The sequence below is a fragment of the Callithrix jacchus genome, chromosome 3 (genome assembly GCF_049354715.1).
Source record: "Callithrix jacchus isolate 240 chromosome 3, calJac240_pri, whole genome shotgun sequence".
NCBI classification, from domain to species: domain Eukaryota; kingdom Metazoa; phylum Chordata; class Mammalia; order Primates; family Cebidae; genus Callithrix; species Callithrix jacchus.
The window spans coordinates 176084109-176111338 of record NC_133504.1 but is presented as its reverse complement, the minus strand read 5'-3'; the positions used below and the strand labels follow the sequence as shown (position 1 = coordinate 176111338).

General features: G+C 38.5%; 3 protein-coding genes across 8 annotated transcripts in view; 1 reads left to right on the top strand and 2 right to left on the bottom strand.

The window, feature by feature from the left end:
- The window catches only part of FAM184B (family with sequence similarity 184 member B), a 171705-nt gene extending 146560 nt beyond the window's left edge, over positions 1 to 25145 (bottom strand). For 2 of the 6 annotated variants that reach the window (XM_078367454.1, XM_078367457.1), the window contains exons 1-3: positions 24828 to 25145; positions 9574 to 9698; positions 5328 to 5454 (exon numbers count right to left, since the gene is read on the bottom strand). Coding sequence is in view for 3 of the 6 variants with exons in the window: in XM_035293993.3 (XP_035149884.1) it covers positions 5359 to 5436 (78 nt within the window). In the remaining 3 variants the exon portion in view is untranslated. Of the gene's footprint in view, positions 1 to 5327; positions 5455 to 9573; positions 9699 to 10835; positions 10922 to 24827 lie in introns of those variants that run through there. The other 4 variants (XM_035293993.3, XM_054253460.2, XM_078367455.1 and 1 more) reach the window with 4 other exon arrangements.
- Positions 15097 to 17990, bottom strand: DCAF16 (DDB1 and CUL4 associated factor 16). The gene has a single exon (XM_035293996.3). It carries the CDS (start codon positions 17921 to 17923, stop codon positions 17273 to 17275), a length of 651 nt encoding a protein of 216 aa, XP_035149887.1. The 5' UTR covers positions 17924 to 17990; the 3' UTR covers positions 15097 to 17272.
- Positions 25146 to 25357: 212 nt separating the features above from the next.
- NCAPG (non-SMC condensin I complex subunit G) overlaps positions 25358 to 27230 on the top strand; it is a 33644-nt gene continuing 31771 nt past the window's right edge. The window contains exons 1-2 of the mRNA XM_002745953.7: positions 25358 to 25587; positions 26626 to 26829. Of these exons, the coding sequence (XP_002745999.1) occupies positions 25477 to 25587; positions 26626 to 26829 (315 nt within the window). The 5' untranslated portion in view covers positions 25358 to 25476. The remainder of the gene's footprint in view (positions 25588 to 26625; positions 26830 to 27230) is intronic.

The window sequence follows — 27230 nt, the reverse complement described above, 5'->3', positions numbered from 1 at the left end:
AATACAAACAACAACAACAACAAAAGAGTAAAAGCAAGCAAAAATAACCCCACATCCCAAACTCAGAGAAAATTATTGTTAATATTTTGGAGAAGATACTTCTAGACATTTCTGTGTATGCATACAGAAAATGTAACAAACATATATGTATTTATGTATTCCAGAAATGTTTTACACATTTCTGTGTAAACTATAAACAAATACTATAATAATTTGTTTTTTTTTTAGAGAGAGAGTATTGCTCTTGTTTCCCAGGCTGGAGTACAGTGGCACAATCTCAGCTCACTGCAACCTCCACCTCGGGGTTCAAGAGATTCTCTTGCCTCAGCCTCCTGAGTAGCTGGGATTACAGGCATGTGCCATCATGCCTGGCTAATTTTTGTATTTTTAGTAGAGATAGGGTTTCACCATGTTGGCCAGGCTAGTCTCCAAATCCTGACCTCAGGATATCTACTAGCCTTGGCCTCCCAAAATGCTGGGATTATAGGCGTGAGCCACTGCACCTGGCCAATAATGTTTTTTCGTTTTGTTTTTGAGACTCAGTCTTGCTCTGTCGCCCAGGATGGAGTGCAGTGGTGTGATCTTGGTTCACTGCAACTTCTGCCTCCTGGGTTCAAGTGATTCTTCTGCCTCAGCCTCCCGAGTAGCTGGGATTATACGTACCTGGCACTACACCTGGCTAATTTTTGTATTTTTAGTAGAGATGGGGTTTCTCCATGTTGGCCAGGCTGGTCTCAAACTCCTGACTTCAAGTGATCCACCCACCTCAGCCTCCCAAAATGTTAGGATTACAGGCGTGAGCCACCATGCCCTGCCTATAATAATGTCCTTGAACCCTGTCTACTCAGTAATATAAAGTAAATATCTTTTTGTCAATGAATAGCTGTATTCCCATTCTTAACCAGTCTTCCATGACATACAATACCATTTATCTTCTACTAGACAATTTTTAAAAATATTTTAAGCAAAAATGTTTAATGTATTTTTGTAATGTATGCTTTCTGTATTATGAGGATATTAAATTCCATCCTAAGGGATAGATAGAAAAGGAATATAGGAAACTCATGTGTTAAATATAATGGGCAACAAGTAGCCTGTAAAATAGGCAGGATTAAGATGTATTGAGTATAGATAGCATAGTGTCAGACATGACAAAGAGAATAAATGGAATACATGTAAAAAGGATGGAACAAGAGTGTTCCTAATGAACAGAACAAGGTGTGGGAAAGGCCTAGTTGCAATGTGCAGACGATGCCACCTTCAGGCTGACATTCATTCCTGAAATGGCCATTCATTAGTGACACCCATTCTGGCCCCATTTCTGTTCTGCCACAGAAACACCGATTAAGAACATGGCTCTAGTTGGGAGCGGTGGCTCATGCCTATAATCCCACACTTTGGGAGGCTAATGTGGGAGGATTGCTTGAGCCCAGAAGTTCAAGGCTGCAGTGAACTATGAACCTGCCACTGCACTCTAGCCTGGGTGATAGAGTGAGATCCTATCTTTAAAAACAAAAACAAAAAGACATGGCAGGCCATTAGCTAGGTATCCCTGGCCCTGAGTTTCTGACAGAGCAAGTGTGCACTGGCTGTTAGCACTAACATTTTCAGTTTTGGCTGCGGTCCTCATGGCCTATCAGAGATAAAGGTTGATGTAGCAGGTAAGACACCACAACACTGTGTAGCATGGGATTCAGGTAATTTGCCCTCCCACCTCTTTTGGACCCTATCCTAAATGTGTTAAACTGCATTATATCTTTCCGCCTTCATTTTGTTTAAAAGTGATAAGGCTGGGTGCGTTGGCTCACACCTGTAATCTCAGCACTTTGGGAGGCTGAGGCGGGCAGATCGCAAGGTCAGGAGTTTGAGACCAGCCTGGCCAACATGCTGAAACCCCATCTCTACTAAAAATACAAAAATTAGCCAGGCGTGGTGGTGTGCGCCTGTAGTCCCAGCTACTTGGGAGGTTGAGGCAGAAGAATTGTTTGAACCTGGGAGTTGGAGGTTGCAGCAAGCTGAGATCGCGCTACTGCACTCCAGCCTGTCTCAAAAAAAAAAAAAAAAAAAAGTGATAAACCATGTGATTTGAGCCTCTTAATTTGGGGTGTGAGGTTTCCTGTCCATGACACCTGGGACAGCCTGCCCGATTTAAAGGTTACTACATTTAAAGGTTACTACATCAAGGTAACTGCACACATGACATTGTTGTAAGTGGGTTTTTGCACAGATGTGCAAGTGTTTCCACAGAAATATTCCCCCACATCATTTGTTTGCTGGTAGAACGGAATACCTTCCCACAACTTGATTAGTCATTGTTTTTACCTGGCTTTCTTGCTGCTTACAAAGAGCTCTTCTTTCACAGGGGCTTTTAGCACTTTGCCTATCATATATATTGCAAACATTTCCTGTAGTTAGTGGATTTCTTTTTTCTAGCTTTCTCATGTTTCATAAACATTTTGAATTTTTATGTAGGAAAATCTGTTGATCTGTTCCCTTACATTTTTTGACTTTTTCCTCATGCTTAGGAAAGTCTTCTCTACCCCAGATTATGAGGAAAAGGGAATCCATAGTTTATTCTAGTACTTTTATAACTTCATTTAAAATATGTTTATCTATCTGGGATTTATGCTAATACATGAAATGAGGTTAGACTTCAGACTTACACTTTTCCAGATGGCTAAACTGTTGTCCCAACAGGTATTAAATAATCCATCTTTACCACGCTGATAATCTAAGTGCTGCCTTAGGTGATTCTTTGGTAAAATTTTACTTAAGTAGATTTACTTAGGCTAAAGCTTTTAATTAGCATTTTCTTTCCTAATCAGTTAAGTAGCATGGGTACTTACTGTTGTTATTACTCCTAATATACTACATATCTAAAAACAAGTTCACATTCTTGAGTATTTCACTTAACCCCCTTCCCTAGAAGGCTATTTCCCCTCCTATGCCTGACTCATTCATACTCATCTTTCAGATCTCAGCCTGAATGTCACTTCCACAGGAAAGCTGTCCCTGTAGTTGCAGATCAGCTTATATTTTCTTAAAATATGTTCTCATAGCTCTGCATTTCCGTATAGCACCTATGCTGTATTTTATTTTTTAAAGCTGATGTTTTCTGTCAAACGCCTTCCCTTTTTTTGAGTGAAGAATGTAAGAACACGTGTAAATTAGCATCATGCTTTTTAAAAAATAAATTGTAATCCTAACATACATTAATTAGTATTCAGGGTTTCATTAACTATAGCATGGTATCAAATCTTCCATCTCATCTCCCAGGGAGAAAAATGAACACCTCTTTTACACAATGGCAACATTTGTACTGAGATTTCAGTATACTGACATAACACCATGGAGCATGACATTTTGGAATAAAATGTTTTGTGGCAAAGTTATAGTCAGATTGTGTTAAATATTCATATGGATCATTTTGAGCCGTGTACTAAGTGGCAACTGAAATTTTTTAATGGAATAAAGTATTGGTAATACGTCTGATCTACAGTTGAATATTGCAATGTAGTTGTTTCTCAGTTTCTTTCTTTGGAACTGACTCCTGCTGTTTCTGGTGGTGGTTGTCCTCTACAGTGTCTCTGCAGACAAGTATTATTTAGAGTATTTAGATGAAGTTAGAAATTCTCAAATATTAGTAAACATAAAATTTGTTTATATTTACTAAACAAGGAGCTTGATAAAATGAATACTTCTGCCTCTCCATCTCAGAAATGTTGATTCAGTTGGTCTGGGGTCAGGCATTTAAAACAATTTCTTCGGTGATGCTGTTGTAGATGCTACCAGACACCATGTTGAGAATTGCTTAATGGCCCAACCAAGCCTTGCCAGTTCCCTCTATTTGCTTTGTGATGTTCTTCTTGTCCTCTCTGCTATTCACATCCTAAAAGCCTTCATATCTCAGTTCAAATCACAGCAATGAGGTAGCCCTGGACTAACTACTCCAGTCAGAGATTCTGTCTTTGCTCCTATAGCAGTTAGTTATTTCACAAAATGTTAGAAATATTATATACTATTAACGTACTATGACACAGTATTGTAATATTTTAAATAAAGCAACATAATTGAATTCATCATTTTAAGACATTGTGATACAGAGGTCTAGTTTTAAGTTCAGAGGCCTAGTGTTAAGTTCCGTTTCAGCATTGACTTTAGTAGCTGTTATAACCAAAAACCTATGAAATTTCATTGATTCAAGTAAAGAATATCATTATGTGCACTTACCAAATTATGTTATAAATTTTGCAATCTCATCCACCAATTTTCAAAAGATTTTGCTGAAATTCAGTAAAGTTGTATCTTCTAAGACTAATCAATTCTCACATAAAATGATATATTTTTGAACACGTAATACATTTATATGGAACAATATTCAAAAGTGAAAAAATGGTAAGTTTCCCTCCCACCTTTTTTCCTGGTTACTGGTTCCACTCCCCCAGGGGCTGACCATGTAGACATTTTCTAACCCATTTTGTGCTTACTCCCATAATGAATGAAGAAGGACCTGGTTCTCTCACACCATACCTCCTAGACGTTCCTCAGCCTTATTTGCTTAGAATTTCACTAACCACTTAATATTTAACTACAGTTGTAGTAACATTATGGTTCACAGTCGAACAATTATCACAATTACTCCCACTTTCTTAGACAAGACCTTCCACACCGTGTTTTTTAGTCACTACCTGCTGGGGATGCACTGGAGTCTGTGCTAGCCTCAATGTTCAGCAAAAATCTAGTTCTAGGCACTGGCCTTGGCCAGATAATAATATTATCTTTGTTATTCTAGAAATTGTACCTGATCAATAATAATGGTTTTGTTTTCAGACAAACATCGTATTTGGTCAGATTAACAGCATCTTCAGTATTAACAAAGCAAGCATATTATTAAGGTGACGCTAATTGCTAAAATATACAAGTAGCTTGACATGGTTTTTTTGCTAACATTAAAGTCTGAGTTACTGGTCTTTGGACCTCTTTCCTGTTTAAAGTGAATCAAGGATCAGCTCCTTCTATCTTGTGGGTCCACCATCCCCCTAGGGCCTGACAGTCATCTGCATCCAGCCAGCAAAAGGCAAACAAGAACACAGAGAAGATATATTCACTTCTAAAACACCTTTGACTTGAAGTAACACAGCAATTCTGTTGTCACTCCATTGGCAAAAACTGATTATATGCACCATCCAGGTATAAGGGGGTCAGGGAAATGTAATTTCTGGCTGGGTAGCAATTTCTCATAACTGTACACTATGAAAAGGGAGCACACATTTTTTAATGGACATAAAATTAACTGCTGCAAATAATTCAGACTTATTGCAGATTACCTGATTTTTTAAAAAAGACCAGGTCTCTTACTCGGTAGTCCAGGCTGCAGTATTGTGGTGTGGACTCAAGTGATCCTTCCATCTCGGCCTCCTGAATAGCTGGGACCATAGGTGCATGCCACCATACCTGGATAATTAAAAAAAATTTTGGTAGAGATGAGGTCTCCCTATGTTGCCCAGGCTGGTCTCACACTCCTGAACTCAAGTGATTCTCTCATGTCAGCCTCCCAAAATGCTGGGATTATAGACATGAGCTGCTGTGCCTGGCCTGAACACACATTTTTAAATAAAGGTAAACATGAACATTCCAGTTATAAATTGAAAGGAAAAAAATTCTCACTGCAATATAAGCTTTATGAAGGCAGGAATTTTTGTCTGTTTTGTTTATTGCTAAATTACTAGTGCTTGGCACCATGTAGGTGCTCAAATATTTGTTGAGTGACTGACTGAATGAATGTGCTTCTATCAATAAGCCAAAACATTAATATGTATGTACTACAAAAATAAAGTGCTACAAATAATTAATAATTGTGAAAAGTGTCATTTTTTTGGTACAGAAACTGATACTGAGAACTTTCTGGTAGATGAATAACAGGGAAGTAGAAGGATAATAAGACCAGTTAATATTTAAAATAGTAAGACTAGATAATGTCTAAAAGAATACCTAAAAAATATTTTAAAACTTTTTAAATAATAATATATCGTAGAACAATACAGATTTGGTTGTCATTCTAATGTAGAATTGGTGTGCTAACATTCACAATTTTAAATAAAATAAGTGTTAAGAACTGTTTGATTTTTAGTTAATTTATGCCCCTTAGATAGTTTTTAGGAAGAAATCCAATTTGGGAATTCTCCAGTCTTTTGGGAATAACTTAAAAACGGAATGTTAACTTTCCTACCCCAAATTCCATGGGAAAAAAAGCCCTCCAAAGACATCAATGTCATATGCCATAAATCCCCTTTAATTTGGATAAAATAATGTGAATGAGAAAGTATTAGAGAAAAATGAGATACCCACAAATATTCTCTTCTCAGAATCAAATTTGAAAATGTATCTTAAATGTGAAAGCTAAAACTATAAACCTTCTAAAAAAATAGGAGACTATCTTCATAATATTCAAGTTAACAAAGATTTGTTAAAGCACTAACCATAGCTGGGCGCGGTGGCTCATGCCTGTAATTCCAGCACTTGGGAGGCCGAGGCAGGTGGACCGCGAGGTCAAGAGATAGAGACCATCCTGGCCAACATGATGAAACCCCGTCTCTACTAAAAAAAATACAAAAATTAGCTGGGTGTGGTGGCTTACGCCTATAGTCCCAGCTACTCAGGAGGCTGAGACAGGAGAACTGCTTGAACCTGGGAGGAGGAGGTTGCAGTTAGCCAAGATTGCGCCACTGCACTCCAGTGTAACGACAGAGCAGGACTCCGTCAAAAAAAAAAAAAAAAAAAAAAACGCAAAAAAGCACTAACCATAATACAATAAGAAATCTGATAAATTGGATTTCATCAAAGTCGAAAACTTCTACTCATCAAAATATACCATTAAGAAAATAAACAATGGCTGGATGCTGTGGCTCACACCTGTAATCCCAGCACTTTGGGAGGCCAAGGCAGGTGGATCACTTGAGGCCAGGAGTTCAAGACCAGACCCTGCCTCTACTAACAACAACAACAACAACAACAAAACCCTACAAAAATTAGCTGGGTGTAGTGGTGTTCGCCTGTAATGTCAGCTATTTGGGAGACTGAGGCATAAGAATCTCTTGAGTCTGGGAGGCAGAGGTCGCAGTGAGCTGAGATTGTGCCACTGTGCTCCTGCCTGGGCATCTTAGTGAGACTCTGTCTAAAAAAAAAAAAAATAAATAAACAGGCAAGGCATAGAGGGCAGAAGAAATTCATGATATAAATAAACAACCTGTATACAGTGTAATTAAAGAACTCTTACAGGCTGGGCATGGTGGCTCATGCCTCTTATTTTAGAGAGGGGATTTTGGGAGGTTGAGAGGGGAAGATCCTCTCATTTCTAAAACATAAAAAAAAGAACTATAAATTAAATTAATAAGAACAAGATAATCTATTTTATAGGTGGGCGAAAAACTTGGACAAATATTTGGAAAGGGGTATCTGAATGTCCCATAAGCATATAAAAAGATGTTTAATAACACTGATCAAAGAAATGCAAATTAAAGTCACACTGGGATACCACTGAACAACCAGCAGAATGAGTAAAATTAAAAGGACTGACAATCACAAGTGTTTGTAAAGATATGGAGCATTTGGAACTTCCATACATTGTTGGGGATAGTGTAAAATGATACAGTCATGTTAAAAAGTGTTTGGCAGTTTTACTAAAACTAAATACACAACTACTCTATGATACAGCAATTTGACTCCTAAGTTTATACCCAAAGGAGTGAATGAACATATCCATAAAAACAAAACAAAACACACAGAATGTTTATTATAGCTTTATTCATAATAACAAAAAATTGGAAATAAATGTCAACAGGTGAAAGGATAAATGAATTAAGACATATTCATATAATCAAATAGTCTATTACAATAAAAAAATTAACAAGTACATTGATGAAAGAAATAAGGTATAAAACAATATATACAGTATGATTCCATTCACATGAAATTTGAGAACAAGCAAAATGAATAGATCATTAGAAAAGAGTAGTTATTTCTGGGAGGTATATAAACTAGGAAAGGGCACCAGAGAATCTGACATTTTTAATACTTTGATCTGAGTGTGTACATTTTTGTACGATCTTGATATGAATGTATACATATATAAAAAAATCAAGTATACCTACAATTAGTGTACTTTATTTACTGTATAAATGTTATTCTTTTTTTTTTTTTTGAGATGGAGTTTCGCTCGTTACCCGGGCTTGAGTGCAATGGCGTGTTCTCGGCTCACCGCAACCTCTGCCTCCTGGGTTCAGGCAATTCTCCTGCCTCAGCCTCCCGAGTAGCTGGGATTATAGGCGTGCACCACCATGCCCAGCTAATTTTTTTGTATTTTTAGTAGAGACGGGGTTTCACCATGTTGACCAGGATGGTCTCGATCTCTTGACCTTGTGATCCATGTACCTCAGCCTCCCAAAGTGCTGGGATTACAGGCTTGAGCCAACGTGCCCGGCCAAATGTTATTCTTTACTTAGAAAAAAGGAGATGAACAAATTGGCCTGGCATGGTTTACTCAATAGATTTGATGATAGAGAAAAACACCTATCAGCACACATATCACTTGCAAATAAATCAAAATTCATTCTGAGATTATGTAAAATTAATATAAACAAAGCATAGAAAAAAACCCTGAACTCTAACTCATAAAAAAATCTAAAATATTATATAGGAATATATTATGGACGAGCCACTGTATGTAACTATATCTTGAAAGCAAAAATAGCATGTAAGATGAAAAACAGTATCAAATTTCAATATACCATTTTTAAAAAGTAGATACAGGTTGGGTATCCCTTATCTAAAATGTGTGGGAACAGAAGTGCTTCGGATTTAACTTTTCCAGATTTTGTAATATTTATGTATACATAATGAGATGTCTTTGGGATGGGAAGTCTAAATATGAAATTCATTCATGTTTCATATACACATAGCTTGAAGGTAATTTTACACAATATTTTTAATAAACTATGTATTGTGTGCCCTTGTTTTGACTGACCTGTCACATGAGGTTAGGTGTGAAATTCTCCATTTGTGGTGTCATGTTGGCACTCAAAAAATTTTGGATTTTGGAAAATTTTAGATTTTGAATTTTTGGATTAGGGATGCTCAACCTGTAATTCTATATGTTTTTGATTCTACAAAGGCTAAAATTTCAACAAAAAGCTTGCTGAAATTACTGCTATGGACTATGCATTATTTCTGAAAAGAAATAAAAAATTGAGATTTGCCTAAGCAAATCAAAAAATCAATTTGAAAAACTTTATTTTCTAAAAATATCTTCTGCAGTGCACATCTTATTGAAGGTGAGCATGCATCTACTGCAATTGTGGAGTATTATGCCGTAAGGACCAATCTAATTACAGTTGATAAGACTATAATTTCACTATACTTTTAATGTCAAATTTAAAAAATCTGATTACTAAATAACATACTTTCTAAGAAATAAAATTTCAAATTTCCTACTCATTTATACACTTTCCATGTACTCAAATACTTTGTTCCCAGTTTTCCTGGAGACCTACTTCCTGGAGCCTCCAAGCTACTTACTTGACACAGTAGTCATCCTAGGACTTCCCTCGTTTTCCTTTGTGACATCTTTTAGTTTCAGGATCCCATGCCTTCTCACTTAGATTACTCCCTCATTTTGGTGAAGCACATCCTTCGGAGGCCTCCTAAGAAAGGGTAGACGATGAGATAAAATTCCGAGACAATGCAAGTCTTAAGGTATCTTTATTTTAGCCCCACTCTTGATTCGATTATTTGAGCACAAAATTCTAGGTTGGAAATCATTTCTTTTTAAATTTAAAGACCTTGCTTTCATAGTCTCCTAGCATTCAGTGTTGCTACCAAGAAGTCTAAAAGCCATTCTGAAAATGTATCCTTTTTCTGTAAATTACTCCCCTACCTTTTTTGGGAAGCTTTTAGGTTCTTCCATAATTCTGGCATTCTGAAATATATTAATAATGTGCTATTGTGTTTTTCAATTTCTTTCATAGGGCACTCAGTGGACTCTTTTAATTTAGGAGACTAATGTCTTACATTTTCGGGAAATTTTCTTTAATTTTTTCTCTCTTCACCTTCTTTCTCCATTCTCTCATTTGGAACTCTTTATTAGATGTTGCATACTATTCAGGTTTCAGTTTCTTTTTTGTTTTTGCCTACTTTTCATCTCTTTGTTCTATTTTTCAAAATTTCTTCAACTTATTTTCTAATATATCTACTGAATATTTAATTTTGGTTTTCCTGTTTTTCCAATAGCTCTTGTTTTTGGATTGTTCATTTTTTAAAATGGCATCCTGATCCTATTTCATGGAAGCAGTATATTTGTTTCTGAGAATATCATGGATTATGTTCATCTTTCATGTTGAAGGTTTCCTGAAATATCTAGTGATCCTTGGCTATTTGTGTATAGTGATTTCAAGTGACTGAAAACTATATAAGAATGAGCGGGGCTGTGGACTCTCAGTTTCACTGTAACAAACAATCAAGTGTCAAGCTGGTTTTTATACTGCTCTTTTTTTGGGTGGGGTGAGGAGGGCTGGGTATAAGCCTAGTTGCCAGCTTCTGTAGCCAGGTGGAGAGTGGACTGGAGGCTCATAATGTTCAGAATATTGACATTCTCTCAATCATTGTGTCTTTCATATAGCAAATCACTGCCACTACCATCCTCCCCCTGTCCTCAATTCTAAGTCTATTTGGTTTAATTTCTCCAGACAATAAGGCTTCAGTTATTTGGTAGAGAGATAGCTGCTTGCCTACAAAGGGAGGGCAAAAAAAAAAAAAAAAAAAAAAAAAAGTTCAAATAATACCTTTATTTCAAGGGCATTATTGTTTATTACTCCCACCTTCCAGGGTATCTCGTGCCTTTCAAATCCCTGAGTCTTTGGTGGGCGTTCTGGAAGGCAAAGACAGGTGTTCCAAATTTGTGAATGGCTGCCATAACTGTACTATCTATCAAGTATTTTTTTTTAAAGTGATATACTTTCCCTTCATGGTATAGAAGAGTGAGAAAGTAACTGCTTAAAACATACACAGACAAAAAAACCACAAGCCCAAACTACCTACTATTGAGACAGCATTTAAAAAATTTGTTTGCAAACATTGTAACGGTTATGTGGTTATTTTAGCTAAATATCACCTGTCTCCTCTAAAAAATCTAGTATCTGCAATGGCCTTGTCTTCTAATGCTCAACAACAGTTCTAACCTTGGATCAACTATGTATGAGCCTCCCTCACCCCCAATCTCTTATTATTAAATATTATTATTTTAGAGACGAGCACTTGCTCTGGTGCCCATGTTGGAGTGCAGTGGCATGATCATAACTCACCACAACCTTAAACTCCTCAGCTCAAGCAATCCTCCCAATGTAGCCTCCTGAGTAGCTGGGACTATAGGTGTGCACAGTACTGCTCCTGGCTACCAATCAATTATTTAGGTATAAGAAAACAACACGTAGGCTGGGAGCAGTGGCTCATGCCTATAATCCCAACACTTTGGGAGCTGAGGCGGGCAGATCACCCGAGGTCAGGAGTTCAAGACAAGTCTGACCAACATGGAGAAACCCCAACTCTACCAAAAGTACAAAATTAGATGGGCGTGATGGCGCATGTCTGTAATCCCAGCTACTTGGGAGGCTGAGGCAGGAAAATAACTTGAACCTGGGAGGTGGAGGTTGCAGTAAGCCGAGATCATGCCATTGCACTCCAGTCTAGGCAATAAGTGCAAAACTCCGACTCAAAAACAAACAACAAAACACATAATGAAAAAAGTCAGTTCCTGGGAACAACTATATGACTAAAACGCAAGCTTAATCCATGCCACTAACACATTTATAGGGTTGGAGATAAAATGCAAAAAACTAAATTTGAATTTCAGATAAATAACTTTTTTCTGGTATATGTGCTGTATTTCATTATTTATCTGGAATTCAAATTTATTTGGGTGTCCTGTATTTCTGTTTGCTAAATCTGGCAACCCAACACATTTAAAGAAATGTGTCCAAAGTAGAATGTGACCAACATAGAAAAATTGCATTCAAAGAAGGAAACTGGGCTCTGCATTAAAGCTTTCAAGCCATGGGAAAGTTTACTTCAGTACCAACTAGGGAGACAGGGACCAATATCATATAACACACTTTGCAGTGAGTCTACATGGAATGCATTGGCTGTGACCAACATTAATGCCAGTCTTCAATTAATTCAGAAATTAGGATTCTCCAGGTAGTGGCTGCACCCTGAGCTCTGCCAATGAGCACTCGGGCCATTCTGGTTACTCAGGGTGCAACCATAAAGCCCAACTAGGGTCTTTTTTTTGCTAGAACTCTCAAAGGAAGTTGCCCCTACTGATTCATTGCGTAATTAATATATTGCAAACCAGAACGATCAGCTGATACATTGCAGTGTCAGGTCCCACAGCTGACACCATAGATGGAAGGGTAATATATTAGGCATAGGCTGAGCAGTTACCCAAACTTAACAATTTCCCCCCAAACAAAACTATACTACAGCTCCTTAATTTATTAACTGCAACACTCGTTTTAAGAGTTTTATTTGGTTTCTGTGCATACTAAAAAGCTAGTTTTAATCTTGTTAGGCTAACCAGTATCCTGAGTCCCTTCTGAATGATTATTGTTATATAGAGCCTAACTCCCCTAATGATCCCAGAAATTTTCATATCACATGTCAGAATCATCTGTCTTCCCAAAAAAACTGCCCAAATTCCAGTCAACTTCCTGTTTTATGATTCAACTGGAAACCGCTGCTAACCTATTTAACTGACTCCACAGTTTAGAAGCAATAACCCTATTGCTGTCTTCCCGTTACACTGTTATTTTCCTTTAAAAAAAAAAAACAAAAAAAAAACAGGTACCAATGTAACAGCAGCACTTTGGGAGCCTGAGGTGAGAGGATCGCTTGAGCTCGGGAGTTCCTGACCAGCCTGAGTGAAACTGTCTCTACAAAGAAATATAAAAAATTGGCTTCTGTGGTGGTGTGCACCTGTAGTCCACAGCTACCAACAAGGCTGAGGTGGGAGGATCACTTCAGCCTGTGATCCTTGAGGTGGGAGGTCCACTTCAGCCTGTGATCCTTGAGGTGGGAGGTCAAGGCTGCAGTGAGCCAAGATCATGCCTCTGTACTCCAGCCTAGGTAAGAGTGAAACCCTGTGTCAAAATAAATAAATAAATAATAATAATAAAAAAATGAAAACCAGGCATTTTCCACATCTCGCTGAGAATAGCTGGTCATAGCTCTCACAGAAGATGGAAAGTCAGCAAGTGTCAGGTCACTGTGGCATATCCTCATCCTTCCCATTTCTTGGTCTCACTTGCAAACTTTTATAGTCTTAGCTGCTGCTGCTAACTGAATGGAACAGCCTGGCAAACTGCATGAAATTATCAGACTCAAATATGTAGTCATTACTAAAATTTATTTAAAATTATCAGAGATACATCATAGAGATTTTTCTTTTAGCAACAGCAGGTTGACAAAGAAGTACTGGTAGTTGGTGCCAGCTAATGTAGCTCCCTCAGTCCAATGGCTATCACTGGTGGACAAACATGTTACCAGCTTGCACAGTTATAAAGTCTGAGAAGTTACCCAGACTTCTCGGGCTGTTCTATATATCCTAGCTACCTGAGCAAAACACTTCTGGCCCTTTGTGCCATTGCCTTGTGATTAGCAGACATAACTTAAATTTGTATACAAAATATCTACATATTTTCTCCATTTCCTTGGCTGAGTATCCACTGTGGGGGTTTAATCGAAGTGTGCCCTCCACACGAATCTTCGCTACACTTAGATGGCTGCTCCATTCAATTCTTTTATATGATTCTCCACTATAAGCTATTTTCACTACGTGAAGGGCCAACATTTGGATTAGGGTTTAGGCTTATTTAACATGACCTTAGATAGCAGAAATGGCTTGGGGCAATATATATTATTTTAAAACTAATTTCCCATGTGTCGTATCTAATTTTGCATTCCCAGCATCTGTACTATAGTAGGCACTTTCCATTGCCATATTGGATGAATGGCTAAATTTCTAACAGATATTCAAAATTAACAGGCTGCTCCAAAAGACGTGTTCTCTAACACTGGAGCCAAAAGTAGAAAGCCAGATGCAAGACAACTTATGCATAATAAGCCAAGTGATTTCTAAGGTCCTCAAATACCTTAGTTATCTACACTAATATCAAAACGTTATTTTCATCAGAAAGACAATTCTTTTTATATGAACAGTTGTGATAGATGGCCCAGTAGGAGGGACTTCTGTCACCTGGAGGGGACCTATCATATGCCCTCCTGCCATGAATGTATGAATTTTTTCCTTTTCTTAGGAGGCAGATGGGATTAAAAGACATAAGATTATGATCTTTGAGGCTCAGGGTTATCTGGACTGCTTTAATAAAAATGTTGCCTATGGCCGGGTGCAGTGACTCATGCCTCTAATGCCAGCTACTAGGGAGGCTGAAGCAGAACTGCTTGAACCCGGAAGGCAGAGACTGCTGCGAGCGGAGATTGCACCACTGCACTCCAACCTGGGCAACAAGAGCGAAACTCCATCTTAAAAAAAAAAAACAAAAAAACAGTTGCCTATCTACGCCGACAAAGAAGGTTAATGTCCACTTGTTTAGAAATAGTTTCCTTACTGCTTTGATAAACATTTCTATAAACAGAGGATAAATTCATCTCTTTTTATCCTAATTATGGTGACTGCATTTAACCAGAAGCCAACATAGGGAATGCAAAGGTAGTAAATCCATTCTCAAACCCCAGTGTCTGCGCCACGCAAAAAGTCAACTTAAGTCTTATGTAGTTACCTAGTATTTTGTGCAATCTGGAATTACTTAAAATATAAAAAATAAGCTCAATTTAATCTTGACTGAATATCAGAATTTTCTTCTTCAAGTGCGTTTCTTCTCTAGGGATACCAAGTCATCTCCAGTCAGGCATAATATATAGAGAGAGGTACTGCATCTATTAACTCTATTCCGTACTTAGTGAATGTTGAATATGCCTTAAGCAAAGTAGGATCTACTTCATTTGTTGAGGACAAATGACCATACTCTGTTTAGCATGTACAAAGCTGTTGGTTTATTCAGCTGCCAAGCTGTGGAAAAGTTTCCTTTTGAAGTGAATAGCAAAAATGCATTTATGAGCAAGGCACTTTTATACACACACAGAGAGAAAATGGAACACATTATGGATACATAAACATCAACATATTTTAATATGCAGACCTCTTCCCTATCTCATCCCACCTCCCCTTAAAACAAAAAAAAAGGAAGAGTTTCTTGTAACATTTTAGAAACCAGTTTCTAACAGAATATCTACATATGAACAGTTTCTGATACATCCAATTACACTAACAATATGACATGGTTTTAGGCAAATACTTTCATTCTACAATTCCCTCTATTTTCCTTTAGACCAGACAGGTAAGCCTCAGCAGAAACATTCATTAGGTTATAAGCATTTTTCTCTTGCTATATATTTACACAATTTGTGATTCCTAACTGCTTTTTTTTTCTTGAGACAGTATGTCACTCTGTCACCCAGGCTGGAGTGCAGTGGGGCGATCTTGGCCCATTGCAACCTCCATCTTCTGGGTTCAAGCAATTCTCCTGCCTCAGCTTCCTGAGTAGCTGGGATTACAGGTGCGTGCCACACGCCTGGCTAATTTTTATATTTTTAATAGAGATGGGGTTTCACCATGTTGGCCAGGCTAGTCACGAACTCCTGACCAGAAAAAAGCAAAACTAAAATAAGAAAGAGGATATATATATTTTTCATAATCTCTTTTCTGATTCCCTTTAGATGCCCAGTCAACCAGGACCATGCACAGATTTCATTTCTAAGAGTATGTGAAAAGATTAAATAGTCTCATGCATTTTACATATATTGATTTCTAGGTTTTGACTCATTTACAAGGGCAGATACTCCTGTTTGGCCAGAAAATCTGTAACTAAATCTACTTAGAAAAACAATGCTAAAACTCAACTTCAGATTGTACTAGGCTGAGATTTTCTAATAAGAAGGTTCTTTAAAATTAGAAGGGTTCCCAAAGTTTGCAATGGATGTGGAAAGTACTTGAACTTTTGCTCCAAGAAATGTTATACAGATTAAGATTTTAATCCATTAGCAGTTAACACTGAAAGCATAAATGCTCTGTTGATAGTTTTCTATTTGTCTTTCAAAATGTATTTTATTTACTCTTGAGAAAAGTCTGAGTGCCAAGATTCAGGAAACACATTCCCTACAGAACATGTGTTTGTTTAATCCCAAGAGATGATCTTATAGGCTGAGTCAGCCAGAGACAGTCTGGTGGGAGACTCTGATATAGAATGTTCATGCTGTAACTTTAAGTACTGAAGTTTGTAGTAGTATATGATAGGCTTCAAACTGCAGTCCTTCCTGCCACCCCATAAAAAAAAAAAAAGAACCCTAAAGAGTGTCAAATGTAGATGCATCTATATAAAAGCTGGAAAAAGTCATATCCCTGACATTTTCCTTTGTGTACTCAATTTAGTTCAACTACCTCCATGTCAGAGAAGAGTATGCTCAGAAAGGTATTATTGTGGGTAACCAACTTCTTGCTTTCAAAAGTGGCTGTTCCGAAGTATGGATAACAAAAGGGGTGGTGGTCTACTTTTCTCCATTAATAATCAGATATCTCATTAAAGCTATTCAGAAACGCAGAGTAAATTGGGGTGGGGAGGGTGAGAACTCAGTGAAGAATATTCAACTATTTTTTGTAACATGGGTTTCTTAACTAATTCTCCACTGATATTGTCGTTTCTTTTTTGAGACTGAGTCTCGCTGTTACCCAGGCAGGACTACAGTGGTGCAATCTCCATTCACTGCAACCTTTGCCTCCTGGGTTCAATCAATTCTCCTGTGTCAGTCTCCTGAATAGCTGGGATTACAGGCATGCACTGCCACAGCCGGCTAATTTTTCTACTTTTAGTAGAGATGGGTTCCGCCACGTTGGCCAGGCTGGTCTTGAACTTCTGACCTCAGGTGATCCGCCTGCCTTGGCCTCCCAAAGTGCTGGGATTCCAGGTGTGAACCACCAAGTCCGACCTTGATACTATCATTTTATCCATAGGATTTGTCAAAGGGTATCCTCATTGGCTTACCAGGGCATAAAATAGTTTGATTGAGAAGGCATTGGTGGGCTGTGTAATGACTTTGTACCACTTTCTCAATTAGCAACATCAGAGATATTAGAGCAAACGGTAGATCTTTATAGTGATGCAGTTAGGAGTTTGTTAACTGCTTTTTGGAAGTCAGTGTAAGAATAAGTAGTGTTGATGGGTTCAGTTCGAGTTGTTTCTTTAACTGTTTTAGTTAGCCAGCCACAGCAACACCCAGAAACACATGAATTAGGGATCTGTTTTAGGTATTCAGGTATGGGAGTGGCTCTACTCAATGTTCGGCTTAGTTGTTTGGTGGCAAATTGCAGTGCTCCATTTAGAGTGGCATGATCTCTAGAGAGCCGGCTGGGACTTGTAAGGGGCTTCTGAAAAGGTGGGACTCCACAAGAGGCCAGAGGGGGCCATTCAGGAATTGGTTCCAGTTTGGGGACACAATGGGAACAATGGGAGAGTCTTAGACCTATCTCTCGAAGTATATGGACTGGCGTGCTTGGATCCAAGAGTTTAGCATGATACAACCAGGAATTAGGATTTAAAGGTTTCCAAGTTGTAGAATATTTTAAAAGGCACTTCACCTGCCAGGCGAGACTCTCAAGAGGCGATAAGTTGGGTACCATGGAGTCCTCTTCTTCAGAGGAATCCCACTCTTCCCCAGAACTCTCATTTAGGTAGCTCATGTTTTCTTCTTCCTCACTTTCTGATTCTGACAAGTGGTCAGGAGAGGGATTTCTAGGACCCATCGGAACAAAACAGAGTAAGGAACCAGAAAAAGGTAATAATCTAAGCCAGCAAAACACTGAATAACACTGGCAAATAGAAATGAGATGAAAAATCCTTTCACCAAGGTTACTTTGTCTTTCAGTTCATTACACAAATAAAGTATGCTTGTGGCCCACACCACTGTGCAGTTCTTCAAGATTATGTTGAATATTCTTCACTTACAAAGAAGACATCTGTTTCCAGGACCAGTTCAGTGTGTAAAAGTATTAGTCACTTACCAGTGGCACAGGTCAGATTATTTCCTTCAAATCCTGGCTACCCAAGAAGAGAAGGGGTCCTCATCTAGGCAAGCTCATTTATTTAGCATAGTCCCAATTAGTAGTGATACTGTGAAGAGATACTTTTTATGCTGTTTTGCTGGCAGTGATATAATATCTACTTGATCATGAAAAGAAGCTCAGTAGTTGTCTTGGTTGTCCGCTGGTATAGCAACTTTTGTGCAGAGGGGGAATGATGGGATGAGCTGTCAAGAACATCTGGTGTATAAGGATCCGATGTTTTCACAGGTGATGCAAATGTCCTTGGAAATTGCTGAGTTAGCTGTTGGACTATCTGGAAAGGTAGCCTTAACCTGTGAATGAGAAGACTAGAGACATGATTGTAAAGCCTGAAAGCACTGGATAACACCATTACCTATCTAACTTTAGGGGAACTAAAAACAAAATACATGCTGAGCAAGAAGTCTTACAGACTCTTCCCTCTTTATTTCACAGGCTTAGGTCAATTTACCTATTGGTAATAGCTCTTAATACCACAGTATTGGGGAGGACAGTCTAGGGCCATTTTAATCCTTTGTTAGTACATAACTGGGCCAGTTTGTATGCAGTTTTAGCCTAGAAAATTACTTTTGCAAAAACTGATCCCTTATGCCCCAAACTCTAAATAGAGAGCTATCAGAGGTATTTTTTTTTTACCTTCAGAGGTGCTTGTTGGGATTAGTTTTAGGGGGCCTGTCCTGGTGGTAGAGCTGCTAAATGTTAGGATTCTTGCTGGGACCTCAGAAGTTGTGATCATATGACCAATTTGATATAAGCTGTTCCACAAAAAAGCAAAAAGCATGAAAACTGACCAGCTCCTTTTATAAAGATAATAAATATCAATTCCAACATAGGGATGAACCAAATAAGAAAAGTATAGGCTCATTTCACTTGCAAAATCCTAAATATCACTAACAGAATCCAACAGTACATTAAAGAAAAAAGAATGTTATTATCAAATACGGCCTATCCCAGGAAAGCAAGAATAACTCAAATTAAAAAAATGTATAAGGGGTGTCGTGGCTCATACCTGTAATCCCAGCACTTTGGGAGGCCGAGGCTGGCAGATCACAAGGTCAGGAGTTCAAGACCAGCCTGGCCAAGATTGTGAAATCCTGTCTAACAAAATTAGCCAGGCATGGTGGCACATGCCTGTAGTCCCAGCTGCTTGGGAGGCTGAGGCAGATGAATTGCTTGATCCCAGGAGGAAGAGGTTGCAGTGAGCTGAGATCTAGCCACTGCAGCCAAGCCTGGGCAACAGCAAGACTCTGTCTCAAAAAAAAAAAAAAAAAAATTACTAGCACTAAAGAAAAAAAAATAGATAATTTCATTGAATGTGGATATTTAACCTTTGTTAGTTCCTCACCAACATGTATTTATGCTTTAAAAATAAAACATTTTTACTAAACTAGAAAGAGAATGGAACTTTCTCAATGTGATAAAAGTTATCTACCAAAAACTATAATCCTGAATGAGATGAGATATATTTCCTTTAAAAGTGAACTCTGGGGCAGGGCACAGTCGCTCATGCTTATAACCCTAGCATTTTGGGAGGCCCGGGCAGGAGGATAACTTGAGGTTAGGAGTTCAAGACCAGCCTGGGAATATAGTAAGACCCTGTTTCTACAAAAAATTTAGCCAGGCATTGTGGTATGCTCCTTTAGTTCTAGCCACTTGGGAGGCTGAGGCAGGAGGATTGCTTGAGCCCAGGAGATAGAGGCTGCGCAGTGAGTCATGATCACACATTCTGGATGACAGAATGAGACTCTTCTCTATAAAAAACAAAAAGATGAAATTCAGTAAAGATGACTATGTTGACTGAGTTGGATACTGTCTGACATGGTATACTAAAAGTCCTAATCAATGCTTTTCTTTCTTTTTTTTTTTTTTTACAAAAGATATGTTAAGAATTGGAAGAAGTAAAACTATTAGTTTATAGATGATATCTAATAAAAAAAAAGCCATACAAACTATTAGACTTCAACAAGGTTCCGCAACTGAGATTAACCGATGAATATTCATTAATTTAATTACTTATATAGCACTTACTATTTGCCATATCCTACTCTAGTGAACTGCACAAATGTTAACTATTTTAAAATTCTTCTAACAACCCTAAAAGATAAGTACTTTTACTGTCCCCATCTTAACTGTGGATTAAGTTACGTAACAAAAGCCATTCATCTAGTAAGTCATAGGGTCAGTGTTTCAACCCAGGCACTATTAACTTTTATACCAGCAATACTAACTAGACCATATATGACGACATTTCACAGAAGAAAAAAGAAACAACAAAAATCTAATCCGATAAAGAACCTAGGAACTCATCATTAATATACAGGATCTAATAAACAATATAGAAGATAATTTAAAAAGATATTCCATGCTCTTGGATGGAACAAATATCCTAAAGATATCACCTTTCTCCCTATTAATTACAATTCCAATCAGGATTTTAAGGAACTCTATAAACTTTAAAGTTTATATAGAAAGGATAAAATTCCACATATAGCCAAATGAACTGTTTAAACAGAAGAGTAAGGGAGTTCCTATTCTTCAAGGTATGTCCTGTTGACTAAAGTCACAGAAATTAAAATAGGGTAGGATTAGTGCAGACAACAGTCCAATAGAGCAGAACAGAGATTAGAAACAGAGCCATATATAATTTGGGAATGTAATATAAAATAAGGTTGGCACATAAACTAAGGGTGAATGGATATGGTTAGTACCCAATATTGGTACAACTGGCTCATTATATGAGAAAAAGTAAAACTGTATTGGAGTAAGAATTAAGAAAAAATTAAGAACAAAGTTAAGAAAAAAAAGAAAAGTAAAACCGTATTCCTATATAATAACATATATAAGGAAGGACTCATGATAGATTAAAGACCAACTATATAGTTAGTTGAATATAATAAAGAATATCTTTGTGAACCCAGGCCAGGGAAAGACTTCTTAAACAAAAAGCATAAAGCACCAGACCAAAAAATAAATTTAATTACATCACAATTAGTCATTTCTGGACTGAAGATACTAAGGACAAAGTTAAATCAATTTTTAAAAAAGATAGCAACACAATAAGGAAATGAACAAAGGACAAAGAGAGCCAAATTATAGAAGAGAAAATCCCAAGACATGAATAATATGATCACATTATGCTATCAGTTTGGCAAAATCAGAATGGATAATGGGAAGTGTCGGTGAGTTCTCTTATGGTACTGGCACTGCTGTTGGGACTGCAGAGTAGAGTAACTGTTCCAAAGAAGAACCTGGCAGCACTACTTAGGCAAACGATGCCAATCTCATGACCTAGCAATCCTACTTTTGGGCATAGATAGCAAAGAAATTCAGTAGGAACATGTATGAGGATATACCCTGAAGCTATATCTGTGATAATAGGAGTTAGAAGCATTCTAGGTTCTTATCACTGGAGCAGCAGACTGGTAAAGTATATATAGCAACACCAGTGGCCTTTAAAGGCATAGCTTTAAATGAGAAAAGAAACAGTATTTTGATTCCAATAGAGGTTGATTTTCTCTTGTATTTTTCTTATTTACTATGGGGTACATTTTTTATTTTTCAAATTGGATGATAATTTCCAGGAAATATTCTTTAAGTTTTAGTAAAGAGTATTTTTTTGTTGTTTCAAACTGAAGTTTACTGAGAGATCCATCAAATTGAGCTGTCTGTTGATAATTTAAAATTTTGGCCACTCTTTTCAGATTTTACATTATTCTTGCTGAACTTCTACTTGAAATTGTTTTTTTTTTTTCTTTTTCTTTTTGGATGTAAAGGTGAACATTCCTGATTTTTGTCTGATGTGGAAAAAGCTTGGTATTTTACATTTTGAAAATTCACGGTAACTTAATATAAAACAAAGTTTGCATTCTACTCAGGAAAAAGCATCTTCTTGTATATGTCTTAAATATATCTTTGTCCTTATATGCAGAAAGTTCTTAATTGATTTTATAGTCTCTAATGCTTGATGTTTTAAAATCATAACATTTTAATATTTTTTAAAAGGCAGACTTCATATTCTCCTGTTCTTTCCCGACTGCTAATATTGTGTGGAATTTCACAGGTAGAAATTAACAGGATGGAACATTTTGTGTATTTTTACTCCTTAAAGAGCTAGAATATACAGTTTTTACCTTACAAGAAGGGGGAAAACCATAAATACAATGCATCAACTGACCATTATGTAGTAGACAATTTCTCTAATGTCCCCTTCTTTCTAGGCTCTGTTGCTATGTGAATCCATTAGACTTGTGGTATCATAATATACAAGTTTTTTTTACAGGCCTCTCCTTTAGAATATAATAAAATATTATACCATTGGAGAGTTTGGATGTGTAACCTGTGATGTCCTAGAAAAATGTCCTAAGCCCAAAATAAACCTTTCTAACCACTTCAAAAAAAAAGAAAGAAAAAAAAAATCAGTATCAATGCCTCATTTATGCTACTCTGTGGGGGGTGGGGGGAATTTCCAAAATCAAAGTCAGTGAACATTTGCATTATCAGATACACTGAGTTGTGCTAATAAGGTCATATGGTATGGCTTCAGGTCAGCAATTGTCCACTCATGAGTATTTCTGTGGCTTCCAGACACTCCTAGCACAGTGTCTGGCATATATTAGTGGCTCAGCAAATATATATTTGAAAGAATCAGAGAATGGTAAAGGCAGTAAGAAACTACCACAGGCATGCTCTATTTTATTCTAGGGAGAGAAGAGTTTCCAAGTTATATCTTGGTGATTTGATAATGTTAAGATAAAGACAAAGTAGATTAATTTTTAAGGCAGGATCAACATATATGATGCTACTACAGTAACATAAAGGAAACTGCTTATAACTTCTTTAAGAAGAAACATTGATGTGATACCTCTAAGTTTAGTTTACAATAATATTACTTAGTTCAATCTGAAAAAGAGTATTCAATCTTTGTCATGGACTGTACATCTTTATTAACTTGAGACAGAAGTTGTTGGCTTTTCATTGTGCTGTCCTCTAATATTTTTACTATTTTCACTTCAACCAGACTGCACCTGTAAAATTACTAATTGGCTATACTTTATTGTGTTACTCAGAATATTTTTAAAAAGGTTCTCACTTTTCCATAATTGCTTTTGTTCTTTTTCACAGTACAAATCAATAGTCAGGAAACATGTAAGCTTTAAGGCAGTGATATTATGTTGTTTAAATTTAGCATCTTTTAAAAAAAACTTTCAGATTACAATATCAAGAAATACTGACTCTCCCCCATGGCTTTAACCATTAAAACAAACACACAAACAAAAAAACACCTAACCAAAATATAGTTAGGCTGACCTCTGGTGGCCAGACAGCTCATTCTTCTATAACTGAAAAAACAGTATGAAGTCTCCGTTGGTGAGATAGACAATACAGTAAAGGAGGCTGGGGCGGGTGGACCACCTGAGGTCAAGGGTTCGAGACCAGCCTGGCCAATATGGCGAAACCCCGTCTCTACTAAAGACACAAAAATTAGAGAGGCATGGTGGTGCATGACTGTAACCCAGCTACTCAGGAGGCTGAGGCAGGAGAATTGCTTGAACCCGGGAGGCGGAGGTTGCAGTGAGCTGAGATCATGCCATTGCACTCCAGCCTGGGCAACAGAGGGAGGCTGTCTCAAAAAAAAAAAGAAAAAGAAATGTCTCAAAGCAAAACTATGGGCAACACATATGCTACATTCTTACCTTAACTAGCAGTTGAATATCTACAAAGTTTGAGGAATTAAGCAGGAGAATAGATAAGGTATGGCATATTAATACAATGGAAAACGATAGCAACCTGTCTGTGCCTTAGTTTTCTCATCTTAAAAGAAGGTCAGAGTTACCCTACGGCGTTTGTTTGTACGTATTAAATGAAGTTTCGTGTCTGGCACATGATAAAGGTCAATTAAGTGCAAGTTACTATTATTAACATATGAATATGAACCACAATATTAACTGAAAAAAGCCAGATGTGCATATAATTATTCATTTAATGGTTAAAACATCAAAACAGTACAATATCCTCATTCAGGGATTTATTCATAGTTATATAAAAATCTCATGGCAAAGTTAACAGTAAATTTAGAAAATCCATGACTAGTTCTGAGGGAAGGTAATTCCAAAGGAGAAAGGTGTACAGGTGGCTTAGTAATGTTCTATTTCTTCAACTGGCGGTGGGTTACTGAGGTGTAGGAGAGGGAAAAATGGCTTCCCTCCATCCTCCTAGGTCTTTGGCTGGGTTATAAATACTACAGTCCTATTTTTGGATGGTGCATCCTGAGACCCAACAGAAGTTTTGTCTGATTTAATTTTATTTTAAAAAGTGATTAAAGACCTAGTTCCTGCTCTTCGTTATCTTAACCACTACCCGAAAGACCTTTCCCTTCTCGAGTTATCCCTTAATACACTGTCCTTATGCACACTTCCAAACAGGGCCTCAAGAGCTGCACATCTAGAAACGGCAGCAGCTAAGCTGGCCCGCACCCCCGCCCCTCACAGCGATCCCCGGGCTGCCCGCACGCCCTGCGGAACCTGGCAGTCGGCTTCACCAGACCAGGGACAAAGCCCTTAAAAGCCCGCCATCAGTCTCCACTAACCTCGGGTGGCCCTGCGCAGCGGACCCGGCAGGGTCTCCCTTCTCGGAGGCGGCCGGGCCCCCGGAACACGCTACCTTTCCTTAGTCGCGGTCTCTCGAAACGGAGCCCTCGTGGAGGGATCCCCGACACTTTGACCACAAGGGAGATTGTTATCCTCGCCAGATTTCCCGTTCTCACCCTTGGAGTATCGCTCCTTCTTTCCCCCTTCACGCTCGGCCGCACGACCCAGCTAGGGCTCACGCCAGCAGCCCTTCCCTGACCGTGGCAAGACCACTCAACCCCGCTCCCCGCGTCGCCGCCACTTCCGGCCGAGCTAACGGCTCCTCCCTCTCAGCAACGCCACTTCCTTCTGGGAAAACGGTAAGACGAGGTTGAACCTAGACGCATGCGCCCAAAGCGCGGGATTTGAGGTGGGTGGGCCCACCGCTTCCCGCTCTCGCCTCCCAAAGCGGTTGCGGCAGTCTCGCGAGATTTCTCCTTCTCGCGGGAATTATTTGAACGTTTGGGCGGTAAAGACTCCCTGGGCGCCCGGGGCCCGCTGTCTGCAGCCTGAGGATTCCGTCAAGAGCTCTGCCTCCGGTCTGGCTGGGGAGGAGGGCTGGCTGTAGCCGAGCGCGGGCAGTACTCGTCCCGGCAGGGTCCCAGAGCCATGGGAGCGGAAAAGAGGCTGCTGTCGATCAAAGAGGCTTTTCGGCTGGCGCAGCAGCCGCACCAGAACCAGGCCAAGCTGGTGGTGGCTTTGAGCCGCACCTACCGCACGGTAAGCGCGCCCGGGCTTGGTCGCCGCCCCTCTCCCGCCCCGGCCCAGCCTCCCTCAGGGGTCTTCCATCGCGCCTGGGCTCGGCGCACGGTAACTCCAGCCTTGTTCACCTTCGCGTCTCACTTCAGAGGGACTTGAGGTTCGGAGAAGTCAGGGACTTTCCCGAGGTCTCCTGGGCCCAGGGCAGAAAGACTCCGAAGCCTGGGCGTCGCCCACTCGGGTCCAGCCTTGGCGTTTCTGGCCCGACACCCCTAGTCTCCGGGCGATATGGACCGTTATTCCTTAGTCTGATTGTGAACGTGGAGAGAAACGTTTACGAGCACCGAGGCGACCAGGCATCAAAAATTGAACCACAGAGTGGATCCTGAACGCGGGGGTTCAGTGGTCGTTGCCCCTGGGGTCATCGCTCTCCGCCGACTGTCAAATGACTCTGCCCTCGTCCCACGGTTACACTGAATCCAGTCACTAACCAAATGAGTCGTTAGGGCCTGGGCATTCCTATTTATGTACATACTATTTGTTTGTTTTGAGTGGAATCTTGAGAATAATAGAACAATGAATTTGGTAGAAGATAATCTTGAGGCTCAAGAAAAATTGTAAGTCAATGTCACAGGGCTTTGAGGATATGAGAGGATGTGCAGATGGACTCATAAAGAAACTGCTGGTGATAGGAAGGCCAGAATATGAGAAATGTAAAAGCCAGTATTGATTTTGGGTTGTTGATGAAGACGCATATTTGTGCTGAACTGGTACTGAAGGATTATTGAGAATTCAAAGATATTGAAAAATATATATCAAATCTTTTCACAGTACTTGTGTACTCCAATTCACAAGCTTGTGTACTCCAATTACAGCCTGGAGAGAAGTTCATGCAAATTGATTCCCCTTTTGCTGGCTTGGATAATTAAGAGTTTGCTAAATAAAGATTTTAATTTGTCTGCATTATTAAGGGCTAGTGCTTTCAGCAGTCTTAAAATGATATTGGGAATAAAGGATTTTTATCGGTATAGTTTATGAAGGGTTTCTTTTGTCTTTCAGACGGATGATAAAACAGGTTTTCATGAGAAATTCGTTCATTACCTTAAATATGCTATGGTGGTCTATAAACGTGAACCAGCTGTGGAGAGGGTAATAGAATTTGCAGCAAAGTTTGTTACTTCATTTCACCAATCGGATATTGAAGATGATGAGGAAGAGACAGATGGTGGCCTTTTAAATTATTTGTTTACTTTTCTTTTAAAGGTACTATGAAAACTATCACTTTGGGGAGGGATTTTAGAAATTTTGCCATTTTAAAAGGGTCGTGGAAGTTTGTTTTTGACAATGAAATATCTAGTGATTAAGAAAGTGAAGGAATATCATTTATAGGAAATCTTAGAATTATCATTATGGTTAAAAGGTGGACTTTAACTGCAGCATTATATTTTTAATGACCTCTTTAAACTAGTTCTCTTACGTTTGTTTTAAATGAGTTCTGTATTTTAGAAGCCTCTACAAAGAAGGCTGTGTAACTTAGCAAAAACTTCTCTCAGACTGTTTATTTTGAGACTTTATAAAATATGTATTTGCTATACATATGGACCAAGGTAGCATTGTAGGTTCTCTTCAGGAAATGAATTGTTGTAACTTCTTGCATTCTGAAT

What these genes read in the sequence shown, in the direction of transcription:
- DCAF16 (XM_035293996.3), bottom strand. Translation starts at nt 17,923, where the DNA reads ATGGGTCCTAGAAATCCCTCTCCTGACCACTTGTCAGAATCAGAAAGT.